Raw genomic sequence first — 20,774 nt, 5'->3', positions numbered from 1 at the left:
TTATCTAAAACTTGCGTTTTTAGCTATTAAGTTCACAGAAGGATTCAATGATAGTGCTATTAAAGTGGGTGGCATTTATTATTACACTGCAAAACCTACCTATTTATTTTGCATATATTAAATTATGTAATAACACCAATTATTTATTAAAGACACCTAGAACTTTTTTTTACTTACCTTATCTTTACATAAAGGTAGGTGTCAGAAAACAGTACCAACTGTTATTATAATAAAAACCAATTTTTTCCCATTATGTATATAGTTCTGTAAACTAAAATAGACACTCACATGAAGTTATATGAAAATATACTGACCAATGTATTTATTATCAACTATGGTCTTTGCTTTGGGATATGCATTAGCCCTTCCCATATCATCTGAAATTATTTTTCTTGATCTGAAATACTTTTTCATTTGTTTTTTATCTTTTCAGATTTGTAAACTGAGACTCCAAGAAATACAGACATTTCCCTATTTGGGAATTTCAAAGTCTATGCTCTTATGGCACTATATTATTATTTTCTATGGTGACTTTGAAGTCCTTCATAGAAACCTGAAATATTCTATAAGACATATTGCTATTTCTATATGTTCTTTCCCTTAAACATCTTTCTTTGGAAGAGAAGGGGGAGTACAAAAAGTGAATCCTGCATCTATAGGTAATAACAAGTCACAGGATTGCATGTTCTTACAATGCAGAATAATGAACTCCTGGCAGTGAACAAATGCTTGTTTTAAAATAAAAAAAAAAAGTGTTTTGCTAGAGATTGTCCTACCTTATCAACTGTATATAAAAGTGAAATATGGCCAGGTGCAGTGGCTCATACCTGTAATCTCAACACTTCGGGAGGTTGAGGCGGGGGGATCACCTGAGGTCAGGAGTTCAAGACCACCAGCCTGATCAACATGGTGAAACCCCCTCTATACTAAAAACACAAAAATTAGCCAGCCGTGGTGGTGGGTGCCGGCAGTCCCAGCTACTTGGGAAGCTGAGGCGGGAGAATTGCTTGAACCCGGAAGGCAGAGGTTGCAATGGGCCAAGATAGTGCCATTGCCCTCCAGTTTGGCAACAAGAGTGAAACTCCATCTCAAAACAAAAGAAAAAAAAATTGAAATATGAAGTATGAGTCTCTGAGTGTGAATATTTCAGGATTGAAATAATTAGTAAAAATTTCCAAATACATTAGCAAAAACAAATATCACAGAAGACAATAAATACACCATAACCCTAGAAGATAAAGTAACAATCATAATTCAGTAACACTATTCAATAGATGTTCAAAAATGTGAACTTGGTAGAATGGAATTAAGATTGAAATGAATTTTTAAAAATACTATTTGGTAAATTAAATAGAAACCTATCCAATCCATATCATTCCAGAGTTTCAAATGGCGATGGAAGAGAATGCCAGGCAAAGATATACATGTACTTTAGATTTTACAAATTAAGTCAAAGGAATTAGGAAAAATATCAGTGAAATCCTAAGTCTGAGAGTAGATTTAAACACGTTACAATAAAGTCTTAGCCAAATTATACCAAAGAATATTGAAAGAACATGTAGCTATAGTAGCAGAAACATTAAGAGTAATATTTTTAAAATTAGGTATAATTAGAAAAATACCAGAGGTGCAAGATAAACAAACTTCTCATTTCTTAAAAGAGAATTAAAATTTTCCAAAATTATAAAGTCAGGTGAACTAAGCATCAATATCCATAACTATTCCAAAATGGACTGTTAATAAAAATAAGCTCGAGTTTATCTAGAAATAAACTATAAATTATTAATACTCTTAGTTCTTCATTTTTATCATTTTTGTCGTGTGTTAAATTATACCATCACATCCTTAGAAAATAGAAAGGTAAAAGTAAGCTCAAAGGGAGCTTCATTACATGACATTCAGAAATATACTGAGCAGACAGAACAGTGGGTATACAGAAAAGACAGGAATTTTAATTGTGACCAATGTAAAATTCTGCAATTAGATACAACTAATAAATATATTCTAGGGGATGGAAAACTGGCATACCAATCATTCCCGAAAAAAATACTTAGGATATAAATAACCAACTACAAACTCAACATACATAAAAATATATATAACTGACCGAAAATAAACATAATTCAAACATTTTAGGATATGTATATGGAAGTAGTATTCCAATTTTGAGTAATAATGATGTCAAAGCATTGAATCATGTGAGGAAAATGGTAGTGCTGAGGATAAAAATAAATGACTTATCCTTATCTCTTCTTTAAAAAACTCATAATCCAAGTGTGAAAACACACATAGAAAAAGATAACTATAATAAAACAATTTGTTAGTTTTGGCAATATTATTAACTAAAATTCAGAATATTATTTTCAACTCTTCTCACTAATTTTGAAAGATATTATTATTTAACATAAAAATAACCTATTATAGTATTCACCATATATGCCTGGCCCTATGAGAAAATAATATTAGTATCTTAATTTTATAAATGAAACCATTGGATTGAGATTTTTTAACAACATAACTTATCCACAGACAAATAGCTAGCCAGTGTTAAAGCTGAGAAACAAATGTAGGTATTTCTGCCTTGAAATTACGGCAGTTAAAAATAACAATACATATCAGTTGGTATGTATTAAAGTGAGTTCTGCTGAACTAGTGTTCCACAGGATATTAGTAAGTACTACACACTCAATGAATCCATAGTCAGATAATTTTGAGGAAGACTAGCTAAAATAAAATTGATAGGGCATGTGTACGTGTGTGTGTGTGTGTGTGTGTGTTGTCACTGTAAAGCCTTTTTAAGACTTTAATATTCTGATATGCAATGTGAATCTCCTAGAGAATAGTCTAACAGGAAGGCTTTACCAATATACGTGACCTCAGAAGCTTTTTGATTTTTTTCTTCATTGAGTATTGCAAGGCACTATTACGAATTTCTGCCAAACTGGAAGACCAAGACAAATCTAAACATCAAGAACTACAAATAGTCAACAAGGAGAGAACAAGGCCTTACAGCGGACAGGATAACAATCTTTAAATATTTGTCTCATCAAAAAAGGACATATTATTTCATCAAAAGGAAGATCTAGATCTGAGGAATGAAAGCTACTGAGAGAGATATATCACCTCAACATAGGATTTCAAACAGATGTAGATACATGATTGATTGATTGATAGATAGATAGATAGATAGATAGATAGATACATAGATACATAGATACATAGATACATAGATAAAGATAGATGGATCTTTTTGAAATAGACTGACAGATGGATCTGTTTGAAATTGATAGACAGATGGGTGTGTCTGAAATAGATAGATAGATAGATAGATAGATAGATAGATAGATAGATAGATAGACAGACAGATCTGAGCTGTCCGACAAAGGTGATTCATCACCCGAAAAAATGGGTTATCCAAGTGATTTCTGCATTGTGTTAAATATCAGAGAAAATGACTAAGGTCCCTTTTTAACATTTATTTTCAATGGTTCATTTGCAGTCATTATCAACTGAAGTTTTTATGCATTTAGTATTTCAGACTATCTGTCCATTTTTGTACCATTCTGAATTAACTATCTTACAGACAGAGGACATCAAAATACACGTAAAAATGAACATACGATTTTTACACTCATGTCAATAAAAAGTAAAGCAGTGCTTCTCTAACTTCCAGAACACCAAGTAATTTCATTATCTTAATTATAAATTTCATGTGGGTAGAACAAAGTGGAAGTTTTCTGGGATGAAGGACAACTTTACAAAATGAGACAACAGACCTAGAAAGCACATTTTGAGAAGCATGAGACTATTTAGTATACGAATTGGTATCAGGGATAGGTAGCAGCTATGGAATGTAGGATAAAATTTTCAGATCGATTACTGTTACCTTTCAATATCTCTACCTGGCTCTAAATGTTACTACACTTACTATAAACGTTAATAAACTGCACAAAAACAGACAATTTGTTTGCTACATCACATGAATTATCAATAGCTTTTACTAAAATTTTACAAATATTTGCCAGGATAATAAGTTAAATAAAAAGATTATACCTATTTGTGTATTCCTTGATGATTTGATATATGCTAATCTTAATTGTTTCATTTTCAAATCGGTTGTTGCTCCGGTCCTTGTATATCCGGAATTCAGCTGCTGTCACTGCCTCTCCATGAGGAATTTGGGTAAGATCAAATCGAAATTCTTTGTAATGTCTTCGCTGGTGAGAAAAATCCTTGTCTCTTTCAACTGAAAAAAAAAAGGGGGGGGGGGGGGGGGGGAAAAAAATAAGTCTTTTTTAAAAAAAAAAAAAAAAGGGGGGGGGGGGGGGTGGGGGAGGAAAAAAGTTAGTCCTTTATAAAATATGGAAATTAATGATAAATTCTCCAGCTTTGAAAATGAAAACAAATAAGCAGGATAGTATAAAACTGGAAAATCACTAAACCACAAACTGAAATGTGTTTCCAGTTAAAGGAAATTCCACAAACCAACAGCCTTTAGTTCAAAGCAATATAATCTCTATGATTTTATATGAATTCCTGGGTCCTAAATGGAAAGGTTATCCAAAAATGTTTTTAAAAGTGAAGGTTGTAAAATGATTGCTAGTATGTATCAAGCATCAGAACACAGAAAATTTTACACAGAAATTCTGAATGTTATGGTAACCTTTAGAGTTCCAGGTGAAATGAGTGGGGAGAGAGCACAGCCATGGGAGGGAAATGGGAAAGAGGACTAAGGAGTTCCAAGTATACAAGGACTGTGTTCATGACCTTTCAGAGTTCAAGTAAATAAAGCAAACTAATTTTTACAAGAAAAATTGTTTCTAAAATGTCTTCCCCGGAAAAGATTTTCTCTCTTCAGTAAATAAAATATTCTTTTTCTTAAAAACTTTTTTTTTTTCCTTGAGAAAAGGTCTCATTCTGTTCCCAAACCGGAGTGCAGTGGTGTGATCATTGCTCACTGACGCCTTGCCCTCCCAGGCTCAAGTGATCCTCCCACCTCAGCCTCTAGAATAGCTAGGACTACAGGTGTGCACCACCACACCCAGCTTTTTTTTTTTTTATTTTTTGTAGAGGCAGGGTCTCACTATGTTACCTAGACTGGTCTCAAAATCCTGGGCTCAAGCAATCCTCCCAATTTGGCATCCCAAAGTGCTGGGATTACTTGCATGAGCTACCCTGCCTTGTGTTGTCTGTTTTTAAAGCATTTTTTATAAATTCTTACCCCTGGTACAGTATAAAGTCTCCCAAATTCTGAATAATGACAGAGGTCATTATTCAGAATTGAGACGGGAACGTATTTTCCCTCTTTAGTAACCTTCCAAACAAATGAAGTTAAAGAACTGTTCCTTTTGGGAATATTAAGAAATGCTGAAGAATTTAGGACAGTGTCAGACATATTATTACATAACCTGACTGTGTAAGATAGTGTATTGTACAAGTGGTATAAATTGATTCACAAAGCTCAAAAATTGGAAATCTTTAGAAGATTAAATAAATTTACAACACTGCTATACATATATGAAACTTAGGATCCTAAGTTAGAAGCATTAAGATTATGGAAGCGAGAAGATGATAATGACCATCAGGAACGACACTGTGGAGCCCAGGCTACTAGACCATCATGTTCCAAGGCCAGGTGGGTGGCCACATCGGAAGCTCCTGACAAGGGAACCCACAATTCTTTGTCTTCATCCTCCAAAATAATCTCTGGTTTATTTTCCCCAGAAGAGTAGAAGGTGGTTCAGGAGAGAGCAAGAAGCTGATCCTCACCTCCATCGCAGACTCTAAAGCAGACATACAGAAAAATGTAGCTACATTTGGGGGCATATTTTTTTAAATTTTATTTTACAGATGAGGTCTTTCTATGTTAGCTAGGCTAGACTCAAACCCTGGACTCAAGCCATCCTCCTGCCTCAGCCTCCAGAGTAACTGGGACTACTATAGGTGTTCCCCACCGCACCCAGGTGGAAGAATTTTTGTCCTGTGGAGCTTGGCAGGGAAGATGCTCTTTGGCTGTCTGACTACACTAACACCACCTCACATGATTCATAAAATTGTTTTCTTAAAATATCATTATCTTGGTCCTAAGAGAGGTCCATTTCTAGAGAGATTATGAATCAACTTTTCCTAAATAAGGACAAAAAACCCATTTGTAAGATGTTATTTTGGTCCATAATTTAAATCTCTTCTCTGGTGATAGTGCAGACAGCCATGATAGTGCAGACTGCACACACCTCCTTCCTCTCCCTTTTGTCCATTTGACTGGGCTGTGTGAGAGTGGAAGTCTAGGGGGAGAAATGCCTACTAACTAAGTAGCTAGTAACTGATGTGCATGTAAGAATGCTAAAACTGGCAACAACTTTTGCTTTCAGAGAACTAAATCTAACTCACTGTATTATTATTTTCTTATCCTAAATTTAAATGAAGTAGATGACATCATGTGACCATATCTAAATAGCATTTATATGCCAGACTATATTCTCAGTATTTTATCGTCTTATTAACATTAACATATTCTGCCTCATAACAGTCTACAAGGTAGGTGCTCTTATTATCCTCATTTTAGAAATGAAGCAACTGTGGAAGCATAGGAAATAAATACCTTACCAAAATCTTTGAACCCAGGCATTTGGTGAATGAAAAATTGCATGAATGGCTCAAAATCTAGTCATCTCTTTCCAATCCATGGTTGTTAAATGTCAGGATATGCTGTGTCTGCTTACACACTATTGCTTTGTCCTATTTTATTAACATGGATCTAAAACTTCATATTTACAAGTCCCAAATCCAAAACATTCTGAAAACTACGAGTTTGTTTTCAAGCTCCTTTGACAGAAGAACCAGAAGTTAACTGATATGAAGTGATTTAAAGTCTCTTCTTATCCCAGTTTCTTTCTTTCTTTTTTTTTTTTTTTTTTTTTTTTTGAGACAGAGTCTCGCTCTGTCGCCCAGGCTGGAGTGTAGTGGCCGGATCTCAGCTCACTGCAAGCTCTACCTCCCGGGTTTATGCCATTCTCCTGCCTCAGCCTCCCGAGTAGCTGGGACTACAGGCGCCCGCCACTTCGCCCGGCTAGTTTTTTGTATTTTTTAGTAGAGACGGGGTTTCACCATGTTAGCCAGGATGGTCTTGATCTCCTGACCTCGTGATCCGCCCGTCTCGGCCTCCCAAAGTGCTGGGATTACAGGCTTGAGCCACCGCGCCTGGCCTATCCCAGTTTCTATATTTATTGCTTTGCTGTCGAAATTGTCATGTGTTTGCCTAGGTGGCACTGTCCCAGACCTTGCATGACAAATACTATATTTCATGATATATGTACCAACCAGCCATGTAAAAATATATTTTCTCCATTCTGAAAGACAATATTCATAATTCTAAGTGATAAATAACAACCATTATTCATTTTTTCATTAACACTAAGTTGTATATTTAAAATTTTAGCCAAAAAGCAACAAGTATAGTCCTAAAAATAAAGGCTAAGACATGAGTTTGTTAGGATCCAATCTAAAGTGTGCACCTGCTTAATGCAGGTGAGTATTGAATTCATGTTATGTAAAGTCATCTACCGTTCTGGAATCCCCTGGGAGATGTTAGTGTAATAAAGTAGAAAGCTAGAATTTCAGCCATTATTATAAAATTTCAGTTTTCTAATCCAGGCTATTTAACTTAAACCCTTAAGGGGACTCATTTTCAAAGAGTTTAATAAAATTTTGTATTAAATATACCACACAGAAAGAAGTTGCATTGCAGACTTGTCTGCTGACTCAAATTCTTATATCCTACTGCTTTGAATCATAATTGCAACAATAAATTCCATGGGACATGTTGGAGTGAGTAATGGAATAAGACTTACAGCCTAATGATACCCACAAATATTCAACAAGGTAATCTCAGTTACCTCAAACAGTAACGCTAGGAAGGTGGCAAATATTAATATCCCTGACTTAAGAATAAGAAATTGGGTGATGACAGCTACATGGTAACAGATGTCTGTCTCCTAAAGTTTATTATAAATCTTCGTTCAATACCTATACCACCTACATAATGACATCCTACTGTTCTGCACTTAGAGGCTAGTTCATTGTTAGTTTGTTTAAACAATGTCTTTCAGTAGTTCACAAAAAAAGTGAAGAACAGGTTATAGAAGAAGGGATTTGATCACCAAAAGGTATGTAGCATCTAACACAACACAATACATAATCCAGGTAAGTCTTCTAATAAATACTAATTGAATGAAAAATTGCATGAATGGCTCAAAATCTAGTCATCTCTTTCCACTCAGCAACTCCTGCTGCATTCCCCTTGGCTGAAGCCATGGTAACTTATTTAAGTATCATTTGCATGGTACATGTTTCATTTAATCCCTGTGACCCTACTTATGTCTATCAGTTTTATAACTTGTCAAAGAGCCCAAAACTTGTAATTGGAAGATAACAGATTTCATCCCAGGATTTCAATTTCCAAGCCCTCATGAACACAGCCTGAGTGTGTTTTTCTGAATATTGTTTTGTTACGTTTTCAATCTAATTATTTCTTGAGAAAGTTGACCTTGTTTCAGTGCTTTCATTATCCTCTCTTTAAGGAACCCTTCCCCCTCCCTTTACGATGGATCCTATTAACATAGACATGCCATTCTTTCTGGACTGAGTTCATTCTTTTAGAACACACCTCCTCCTATCTTTATCTTAGCAAATGTGTTTTATTCACTTATTTAATATTGATTACATTTCTTATCTAAGGATTTTTTATAAATAAAGGATTATATAATTTGAATATTATATACTATATATGTTAATGTAACAACATACTTTTACTACAACCATATGTTGAAATGTAATTATAGCTTTTAATTTTGACATAATTGTGATTCACCGGCAGAATTCCTTCATACCTTTTATTCACTGGAGCTGCTACCAAAATCAAAACTCCCAAAGTAGATGAAAAAGAACAAACACACACATTTAACACTCCTTAAATGTCAGCTTTTTATTGGAAAGATCGTTGTCTTATTCACATTGTGACAAATTTGGTAAATATTAAGCATTCTGTTTTTCTGTATATTACAGTATGCTATAACCTACTGCAGTGGTGAATGACTTGGGAAGGTTAAAAGATACACAAGTAAATGAGAAGAAAAACAGCACAGAAGTGTATATTATTATTGCCTTTGAGATTAATGTATTTGGCCCTTTTAATTCACTCTTTAATGTACATTTTACATCAACCAAATACCATGAATTTCCAGAATCTTTCTGGAACCAGTATTTCTAGCAAAATCTGTTTTATCAGATATAGACATGCAAGACTCCATAACAGCCCTAAACACATTCCCTCTTTGGTGGTGAAAAAAGCATCTCTTAATTACCATATAAAAACAAGTAAGACAAAAAAGCAGAAGGTTTCGCTCATTTAAGCCAGACCCAAACTTGTTAAAGGGTATAGAAGGAAACAGAGTAAAGACATACTGAGATCAGGGGTTAATGCTTTTTTCCCTAGTACCCTCCCCTTATCAAGACGAAAAATGACATTTGTCTCATGTGAGAATAGAACGAGTGTTTAGCAACAAACACTTTCGTCAATGAATTTGCTTCTAATAATTGTATTTAAAAGACCACAGCAGCCTGTCCAAATTCTTCTATGTGCTGACAAGATCAAGAGGGTGTGCATTTTGCCAAACAGCCGTACATAGACTTCACTAATCCCAGACTCTTCTCTCATTGTCATTTATGATACACAGAAGTTTTGAAGATTTCCAGGTGTAAGCCATTTACTATCACCATAAAAATGAAAAAAGGAAACTTTACAACGATACACTTTATGGATGGAGGTGTAGATCATCCCAAATAATATCATGTAAAATTATTCCATTCAAATAAGTCCATCAACACAGGGTATTTACTTGAGCTGATGGTTGCCAACAGTCCTCTCTAAAAAAAATTAAAATAAGTTGCTTTCCTATACACACACACAAACTCACAGAAAATAAACCATTAAAACTTCAGCAAAACTTATACATTTTATCACACAAATCACAAACACAACAATGATGGTGAATACACTTCCTTCTGCTTCTAGGAAGCAGGTTTTTTGGTGTCTACTCCAAACTATGTGAAACTACAGAGCTATCTAGAGAAACAGAACTCAACTACACTAGTAGAAGAAGAGAAATAATTTATTATTATATTTTGGTTTAAAAAGTGGTAACATCAAAGCATACAAGATGTAAAATATGAATCAAATCATTCACATCCCATGATTAATGGACTGATAGTGAAAAGCAGCAGAATTGCCTTTATATAAGCACCAAACTATGTCCTAAGTGCTCTGAATTGTCAAAGTTCTGCAAAGGTTAAACTCTGTTTAAGAAACACACTGAAGACTTTTATTGTTGAGATATAACTTACAGAAGTTAATGACTGATAGAAGTTGTTTTTTTTCTTTCTCCCAAGCAGATATCTCTCTGAATGACTTTATCACTAATAGAAACTGGAGGAAATTGTCCTGGGCTAAATATTTTCATGTCTACATTATCTGAAGAGTAGAATTAATTAACAGAGGATTACAGTTTTATCTCTGTAGTGATTTATCTGCAGTTTTAAGGAGATGCATTCATGGGCAATCAGTCTTAATCTCCCACACAAGAGCTGTAACTTGGAAGACACAAATAGCAGCAGTAGCTGTAAGGCAAAGATAGCATTCTCCCAGGGGCCTAGCCAGCTGTTGAAAGAATACAGATCATTGTTTGCTGCTGAGTGCAAAAAATCATTAAGAGATTACTCATAGAATTATTACTAATCTGTGTTGCATTGTAAAAGTGAAAAAAAAAAGCAAAGATATCATGTGACTACCAAGATGCATCACTTTCCACGATATCCTTCACTAACTAGTCCATCAAAAAACATAAACCTGGTTCTATAACAACTTATTTATTGGTCAGTGAAAGAATATGTACATATTTTCCATGAATGGATAACCATTCCAGAGAGTGTGGCAAACTCTAGATTCCAGAAGTCTTAAGAGCCTCTTAATACATAGTAATATGTGACCTGAATGAAAGAAAACTGTCCCCCGAATGTTTTGTTTCAAAGAATAATTTCAATTGACTTTCAAATTTTCTATGATTATGATCCTCATACTCATAAACACTTCATGAATACAGTTTTATAAAGAAGTAGAATCTCAAAGAATTATTAGATAGTTAAATAATTTTAATACTCTAAATTGATTTTCAAAATCAATTTAAAATATGCATATATTTTGAAATTTAAGAAATTTAATTGTTGATGAAATAGTTATATATTATACTTTAAAAATATAATAGTTTAGAAACAGAAAGAATTAAGTCTTACATAAAGGAAGTTCTAAAATTAGAATGAAGTTGGTCTCAAGGTATTCCTGTTTTCTTTAAATTAGGCCTAGCAATGACCTTCCAGTGATTATTTAGAATACCATAATGACAAAAGCTATACATACCAAGCATTGGTATGAAAATTATATATTTAATAATTAAATTAATAACAAATAAACAATGGTAGCAATAAATTAATTATGGAGTTAATAAAATTAATAAATTTTAATTTTTTGTTTCTTCCCCCAATTGGATCCAACAAAGTGGAGCTTCCATTATCTCCCTCATGGTACAGATAAACAATATTAACTTCCTCACTGTCACAGAGTTAGTTATCACAAAGCCAGAGACAATATCTAGATCTTATTACTCCTAATATTCTTTGCATGAAAGTTTCAACTAATAATAACTGCCACTTCTGTCTCAGGGCGAAGTTTTCCTATTCCATTCCAGAACAATGTTTCTGCTTGAGCCTTACTCCCAAGCTCCTATGCTATGCTCATTCTTAGCATGCTCTCTCCTCCTGTCCATATAGTTTCTTCCTTTTTCCTCTACCTTAAGTCAGTGTTGTGGAGACAACAGAACACTGGGAACACACTTGCAGATGAACAAAGCTGAGTGTATTGACTTGTTTCAACTTGTGTTATGGGATGGATGTCACAGCAAATCTCAGTAAAAGGCTGTTAGAAAGGATTCATTAGAATTGTGTTAAGTAATATAGTAGAAAGTTCTAAGAGGAAGGGTTTTCCTCTGGCCGGAATGCTCTTAGGAAGCAGAGGTAAATTAATCATTTGGTATCTTAATAAAATTTTCTAGAAGGTAGATGCCATTGTGGTTGAAAAAAAAAAAGTTTGTTATTGTGGAGTTAAAAAAAACTGCAGGCTAGGTTTCTACAACTGTGGATAGATAAAAATAATTGTATTTACTTGACATCTTGTTTATATATTGGTGGAACACATAACACATATTTGAACATTCACAAATTGCCAAGAAATATCAGTCTAATCAAATTTACTGGTTCTTACAGTTTTTTTAAAGTCTTAAAGTCATTTAGTTATTTTTATCACTGAGAATAACAATACATTCCGAAGTACACACACAGTTTACCATTGCTTTTTATTAAGCATTTTAGAAAGGAAAAATTATTAATTGAACGTTAGAAGCAAATACGCATCTTTTGTGGGTGAAACGTTAATATTAAATGTCAAAAATTAGAATACCCACAAAGGGTGGTACTTGACTGATTCATTTGGTATAATGAAAAATGGTTAATGATGAATGAGTATATTTACTACACAAATAATGTATCTCAATGACACTGTGTACAAATATTTGAGAATGTTTTGTGTTTACCTGTAAGGAGTTAAGATAAAGGCATAACGGTGTGATAGTCATCTTTTGGTCAATATTTAGCTCTTACATTTTCTTTAGTGGAAAAATCTGTTCCTTTTATAGAGTGTCTGGCAGCTAGAGGTCAACCATTCTAATCTCACCAGATTTCACTAAATGATCTTGTGAATTCTTCTGCTCTATCAGTAAAATAAAACAGTTTTTAACCACCTTTAGGTGATAGAGGTTACAGTAAGTCCATGTACAGAAAAGACTTTCTTTACATCTTGAAATCAATGAGTTGATAGTTTATCTACAGTGAATATTTGTGGTTACATGACAAAAACAGGTCAAAGGTTTTGTGAGTTTTCTTCTGAAATTGCTCAGTGCCTTCTCTAATGACTGATAATTGAAAACAGAGATTGGGACTATCAAATGTGGTGGGTGACAGATAAGTAGTAGATTAATGCCAATACTTGGTTACAAGACACTAAAAGGTCAGAAGTCACATGAATTAGCTATTGTGCTACTGTGAAAAGACAGACATCAAAAGTCTATTATCCCCTTTAGTAGCTCTTAGCCTAGCCTGAAATCCATTCTCACTTCCTTAGGTTTTAATATAGAAGTAATCTCCATGTCATTTTACATATGATGTCAAAGTGAAGCCACTCACCCTAAGTATATCAATAGTTGGAGTTTGCATATTTTATTTACATAATAAAGAAAGATTTTTTTAAAAATCACATTTTTGGTGTATTCAATGTTCATCTTGGTATATTTTAGGAACATTTTATTTAGAAAAAAATAATTATACTCAATGAAAAGAATACTTGAAAAAATAAAGAAGGTGACAAGTATATTACATTTGCTCAAATACTTCTCTACGGGGAAATGGAGTGGGTTTAAGACATGGTTTGTATACTTTAAAGGATATATGAGGATTTTTGTAGCTGAACAAATATCTCAAATCAACCACTTTAAATTTTAAATTGGTATGATAACTTTCACAGAGTTCACTCAAGTTCAATTTGTGGTTCAATCCGTCATTTTGCAAAAAGACAAACTATACATTTTTCTGCCAAATGGATTGCATCAGTGAAGTTTGGTACATGGAGGTATAATCACAAAGAAATGTGATTATCATATTGAATAATATAAAATTAATAGAGACAAATTATTTAATTTTACAGGTTTCTAAGATTAGGAATAAAACTGTAAGAATATATTACCTATACACTCTAAAATTAATATAGGAGTAGCTGATGTATCTGTTTAGGCAAGAACTGCAAGTGGCCCATGTTTGCTTCCTAAGAAGTGATTATTTGCTTTCTGTCTCCCCCAGTAGATTGTAAGCTTGATAACAGCAGCACTTTTGTTTGGCTTACAAACAAAAAAAGAGTGTACGGTAGTACACTCTTCCTTATCTCAATCCCTAGCACACAGTAGGTATTCACATACATGTATAATAAATAAATATAGGAATATATGCTGGTTTTCTTGTTTTTTTTTTCAGCTTTTGTTTTGTTTTTTGTTTTACTGTTTCATAAAGGAGGTTAAATCCAGACTTTGCCATTCCAGTGAATTCAAAAGCAGAACCCCTCAATCATCTGCTGTGGCACAGCCCTGCCATGCCACAAAATAGTATTAATGCTAGTTCTAATAATATATATTTTTTACTTTCTTCTTCAAAAGAAATTAAAAAAAATAGTGATAGCTAGACAGAATCCTAATGTCACACATTTATTTTCAGTTTCACGCTACCTGTGTTGGTACTTAAAAACATATGCTAATGTAATAGAATCTCTATAATTCTTTAATGAATATATTACTCTTGAGAAAGAAAAAAGGTAATTCAAAAAATACATAACAGTGCAAACAAAACAAACATTTATCTTACAGTTATTATCAGAATTGTATTAAAGTAATCCACAGAATGAATTATGCATTGCAAAAGACAATATATGATGTTTTTGAACATAATTTTTATATTCTCATTGATTTTTTGCTTATGCATATAAAAATATTCCACCAAACTGTGTATATGTAATATAATCAAATCTTTGGTAAAATATTTATAATTTTTAAGCTTATTTTTAAGGTATTACGAACATTTGGTCCCTTCAAAAGTATGGTTGTTTTGTGCGTTTCTTTTATATTTGGTTGTTACAACTGCTATTATATGTCATTAAGTTTACCTAACATCATCCTTACAAATTAAACTTTATTTTATCAGTCTTTACGTTTACAGTTAGAAACTGGAATACATAATACATGACTTGCTTAACATCTCTTTATAGCACATTATTAAAATTGTGAATTATATGAATCAATTTATTGTATTTAAAGATGTATTGTATAATTGGAGAGTTACTTCAGAACATATGTGTATTTAATAAAGATGTAACAGGTGCCAGAATCAATAAAGAAATCACATTATCTTCCTACATTTTATTGAATGAGACCACACTGTAATTAGAGTCAAGGGATCCTTAGTGGTCTCAGTTCACAGAGTATTCAAATGAACAGTCTCATATTTGGGTTGATCTGGTTTCACACTCTTGGGCTTTACTTTTGTATTGGGATTTCAGGTCAACCACAAAACTCAGAACAAAATTCAGCTACATATCTTTGAGCAGTATCTGGTTTTGAGTTCAAATATACAAACCCTTCAAGTTTCTTAAGATGCACACCTGGAAACAACAATAAGTCTTTTGAGATTTATGTTAGACCATCTTATTTTAGGTTCAAATTTAATAATTTCCTGAGTCTCCAATCCAGTGTTATGTTAGTTATCAGATGGTCTGATGCTCTTAAGTCTGACTTGTTCTTAATGTTATTTAGTAATCCATCTAACTAACTCATATGTACTGTTACATAAAACCTAAATTTACAATAGAAAACGCTGAACTAAAACAATGTAAGCCACATAGTCTCCAAAATGGTCAGGAATTGATGATATCTACTACTTCCAGAAATGATCGTGTAAGGCAGATATTAAGTTTGAGGTTAAAATAAGCATGTTTGAGTATTAGATGTTTACAAAGCAGGTAGATTCTCAGGTCTCTCTTCACATTCTGTGCTTTTAAGTGACTGTTCTTTCCTACATGAGAAGTTTAGACATTTCCTTTTTCCTAAAGAGGGGAAAGCGGAGGGTTCTTGACTGGCAACACCAGGCACAGTTAGAGTGTGTTAGCATACTCAAGACAGAGGAACTAGACAAGAACATTCACCCTGAATGCTAAATTCCCAGGCTTCTTTCCCCACTTGGTTGCCAGGATGTCGACAGCCAGGGTTATACCTTACAGGCAAGAGAATGAGAATCCTCTTTTTGAAATCTGATGAATCCAAAGGGAAAAGACTAAGTTACCACAAAATAGCAAAGAAACAGTATCCTAAAGGGAAAATAATACTGACAGGTTCTACCCATATGCTAAGTTTCCAATCAGCATTTTAATATCTCACAGACAACCAATGATTACCAGATAGCTGAGAAAATTCTCCACCATGAGATATAAATGTAAAAACTGATTTTTTTAAGGAAAGGAACTTGAAGGAACCTACTAAAAAACTACCATATTATCCTTTGAGGGCTAAAATGAAACTGTTGCATCCATGGAACAAGTATTAATATAAATCCTGTAACATAGAAATAGAAATAGTCAACACTAAAACATCTCTTGGAAGTAAAGCAGAAAGTTATTTTCTGCTTTGAAAGATTGAATCAAGGAAATTCTCAAAAAAAGAGAGCAATTAGAAGTGGAAAATTAGAAAAGACTTAAAAAATTTTTTTTAAAAGTAAAGAATTAGCCAATTAATAGTTTCTGGAAAGAGAGATGAAGAAAAAAAAGAAAAAGAAAATCATCAAAGAAATAGTTCAATTCACTTATCTGAAGTACAAAAAATTTCAAGATTTAAAACCAGTGTTCCCAGTTCAGTGGACGCACATCATTGTGAACATCTAGAACACTGGAGGCAAACAGAAGATTTTACAGGCTTCCAGAAACAAAATACAAATCACATGCATATAAGAAAAAAGACGACGACATGGGTTACAGGAAAGAGAAGGTCTAACACAGAGAGAGACAAAAATAGTGCTTATGAAGGGAGATCTCAGGACAATAGCTGTGCTCCAGGTATAGGAGGCAAATAGTCCATATTGGAATAGTGTGATTCAACAGAAAGATACATTAAGGGCTAACATCACAAAGATTCCATTAACCATTTGTACCATCTTTTGGACCTGACAAAGTCTAGGTGAGTCAAGACTTGAACTGTACCCACAAGTAGTTCTCCTGACATGTCTTCATGAAGTTCTTGCTCTCCCCTCAAAGACAGGCTGCCTCTTGGGTCATTTGAGAACACTCATTTCTCCCTAGTGAATTTTTGTTTTCTTTTTTTCCCTACTACTGAGATCTGTCTGTTGATCACAATGAGCCTGGAAACTGAGAATGCAGAAAAGCTCACCTCCTCTCACCATGTTTCAGTTGGCTGGACTGTATCTGGACTTGCCACGTGGCAGATCCCCCAAATCCCAAGGACAATAGCTCCCCAGAAAAGAGTCTTTAAAAACTGTTAAGCAAATTAAGCCAGGATTTTACTCAGAGGCTGTGTTTATCTCGTCTTCTGAAAGAATTCACTAAGCACTTTTATTTAAATATCTAGTTTTGTGCTTCTCATCTGTTTTAATAGTAATTGGTTTTACATGTACTTATATGTGAAATATATTTCATAAAACATGACACATCTAATTGAAGAAAAATTAACTTATCCAAGTTCATATGTGTAGTAATCTATGGAGCATGCATTCAAATCTGTACCTGACCACACCAATGCCTCCTATGAAACATTACAGAAGGTTACTAAATTTCTTGTTGAGTTTTATCTTTTTGCTCTGTCACAATGTTAATGCAAATTCCAAAATTCTGTGTCTCACTTTTCATTTGGGTTTTGTTCCTTTAAAAATAATTCATAATCCAGGTGCAGTGGTTCATGCCTTTCAGAGACTAAGGCAAGAGGATCGCTTGAGGCCAGGAGTTTGAGACCAGCTTGTGCAACACAGCAAGACCCTGTCTTTACAAAAATTAAAAGAAACAATTAGTTGGGCATGGTGGCACATGCCTGTAGTTCTAGCTACTCAGGAGACTCAAGCAGGAAGATGACTTGAGCCCAGGAGTTCAAGGTTAAAGTGAGCTATGATCAAGCCACTGCACTCCAGCCTGTGCAACAGAGCAAGATCCTGTCTCTAAGAAATAAAAAATAAATAAATCAGAGATATTAGGAATATCTAACACTAGGGAGCATTTTCAGTAATCTGCATGGCATTGACCACAGTACAGGATGTTTAGACTCTGCAAAATGCAAGTGTCATTCCTACAATCACATCTAAGTACAACAAAAATTGCTCTTGTATAGAAACGGCAAATGTACTGAAAGTTCTGCTTCATTTTCTCGCCCCTTGATGTGTGTTCACAGCCTCAAATAAGGCATGACTTTGAAAACATATCAACATCACTAATCAGCCTATGCCACATTGGTTTTAATACATAGTGAAAACAAAAATTATCTCTAACCTAAGTCTTGCTTTACATATTTCCAGTTATAACAGGCTTTATTCTTTTTCTGCTTTTGAAGGAAACCAGCAAAACTTAAAATAACTCCAGGAAGCCATGTAAATAATCATTACACAGAACAGAGCTGACCTGACAAGGGTAATGGAAAGGATTAGGTGAATTCATTTGAAAGAGAAACTGAATGCATCTGAAAGAATGAGGGGCTAAAAAAGTTCATTAATATTTATTACCTAGTAAATTCAAGCAATATGTTAACAGGACAGCAATCTCTGAAGGATAAAAGTCTGTGTCATTAACTATGTTAATAATGGCACAGAAACTAAAGGATATAGTGTCTCTGTTCTTCTTACCCAAAATCATGCAGGATATCCCATATTCAATCATGGAATCCTAATGAATTTATAAAGCTTTGGTATATATTCAGAATTCCCACAACGTCCAGACAGAACCACTAACAATAATGATGACGACTATGAAAATTTTAATACAGTTATGAGACATTATGCAAAAATCTATAATTTCATTTAATACAATATGGATTTCGTAAAAGAAAAAAGAAGAAAACAGTTTTCTCATCTATTGAATGATTATTATTTTGGGCACATGATTGGGGAACAAAGGGTATCTTCCTGCAAGCAATCATCTAATTATCCTCTGAGGTGACTTGATTCTAGATGAAATATAGGTCATGGAATTAGCGTTAGGTAATTGAGCATTTTTTTCATCTGTGATTAATGTATTGCTTGCTGAAATGTTAAATTGTCTTGTTCTATTGAAGTCACTTTAGGGTAGACTTTACTAACAGAAACTTCCTTTCCTTGCTCCTTTAATCCTGCTTTTCATTATCCTTAGTTATATTCTGAAAAAAGAATTCAAAAATAAAAGTAAATATTACTAATATTATCTGCATTCAATTGATAAGTAAAACTAGATATTCGTGTATGTAACGTGCCTTGCTTCTTATCTCTGACACAGAAGGCCATCTTCATTGTTTTTGAGAATTCTGAACTGCCTCAAAGGGAACCTTGCACTCAGCTGCTTTCATGTTTTGTTTTGTTTTGTTTTTTTTCAGGCCAATATACATTCACTTAGATTATGGCTATAAAAATTTAACTATCATTTTATTAAACTTTTTCATATGGCAGATACTATACTGGCTGTCAAGGGAATACATACCATCCTTTTCCCCAAAAAAGTAAAACTCATAATTTACAAATCCTCATTGACTTATTTATAAAAATAAATAAAATAACATGTTTAAATGGACAGAAACAGATTCTATATGTGTTTACATAACAAACAACATAAAATCCCATATGGAGGCCAGGTGTAGTGGCTCACACCTGTAATTCCAGCACTTTGGGAAGCTGAGGCGGGTAGACCCCTGAGGTCGGGGGTTTGAGACCAGCCTGGCCAACACGGCGAATCCATATCTCTACTAAAAATTAAAAAAAAAAAAAAAAATTAGCTGGGCCTGGTGGCGGGTGCCTGTAATCCCACCTAGTTGGGAGGCTGAGGCAGGAGAATCGTCTGAACCCAGGAGGCGGAAGTTGAAGAGAGCCAAGGTTGTGAAATTACACTCCAGCCTGAGCAACAACAGTGAAACTCAATCTAAAAAAAAAAAATTCTATGTGGAGTCAGTTTGAGAAAAATTCATTGTGAATAGCAACTCTTAATTGGTCTTTTGACACAACCTCATTAGCAGAAAAATATTTACATTATTTTTCAAGATACTTTCTAAAAATACTTTCATGAGAACCAAGACCTTGTCCCTAATTTTTCCCACCAAATTCTCAACAATGAAAAAATAAGAAAACCCAAGATTACATCAAAAGCATATGAAAACAAATGCAAATGTGTAACATGGGTGGGGCAAAACTTCCTGAGCAGAAATTATTTCTGGGATTTCAAATGCATAAGTACAGGAAAACTCTGAGTTGGTTAAACAATACTGTTTAACATTTAGCATTACATACTAACTTGCAAATCAACTCAAACTGCAAATCTAGCTCTATTCATATTTACTGAGCAACTACTAGGTACAAGCTGCTCAGCTTGAAGCTGTGAATGAAAAGTAGCTTTCATTGTTAACAGTGCATATTATAGCATATTACAGACAGTACTTTTGTGTTTAACGCTACGTCGTTCATTGCTCAGGAGTATATGGTCCTACTTCTCCTTCGCCCTCTGTCTGAGGCTTGGATTATGTCCAATTTCTAGAAATCCATTTTTCCTTTCTAGAATGCCAACTATAGCCTACATTGTGTTCAAGAGGGAAAGACAATAGAGCAAATTTGCAACACTTGAAAATCGCTTCAGTGGCAAGAGACTAACAAAATAATTTTCTGTCAGAAACAATTTGGGGAAAAGAGTTACAAACAGTTTTCAATTTAAACGTGAAACTAAAGTAAGAGATGAATTTAAACAGCATTAGACTGGAACTAAAGAACAGGGATGTAATCTATACCACTGAAGGTATGTTTGCAATACATTTTGATTTAACACAATACAGTATTTTATCTCTTTCTTA

The 20,774-nt window shown here is 33.8% G+C and overlaps 1 protein-coding gene across 3 annotated transcripts in view; it reads right to left on the bottom strand.

Annotated features, from left to right (window-relative positions):
• BMP5 (bone morphogenetic protein 5) overlaps nt 1-20,774 on the bottom strand; it is a 122,835-nt gene that overhangs the window by 62,229 nt on the left and 39,832 nt on the right. For all 3 annotated transcript variants that reach the window (XM_023222976.1, XM_023222977.1, XM_023222975.2), the window contains exon 2: nt 4,054-4,246. In XM_023222976.1, the coding sequence (XP_023078744.1) occupies nt 4,054-4,246 (193 nt within the window). The remainder of the gene's footprint in view (nt 1-4,053; nt 4,247-20,774) is intronic.

This window comes from Piliocolobus tephrosceles, chromosome 5 (assembly GCF_002776525.5).
Source record: "Piliocolobus tephrosceles isolate RC106 chromosome 5, ASM277652v3, whole genome shotgun sequence".
NCBI classification, from domain to species: domain Eukaryota; kingdom Metazoa; phylum Chordata; class Mammalia; order Primates; family Cercopithecidae; genus Piliocolobus; species Piliocolobus tephrosceles.
This window is presented reverse-complemented; position numbering and strand designations above follow the sequence as displayed.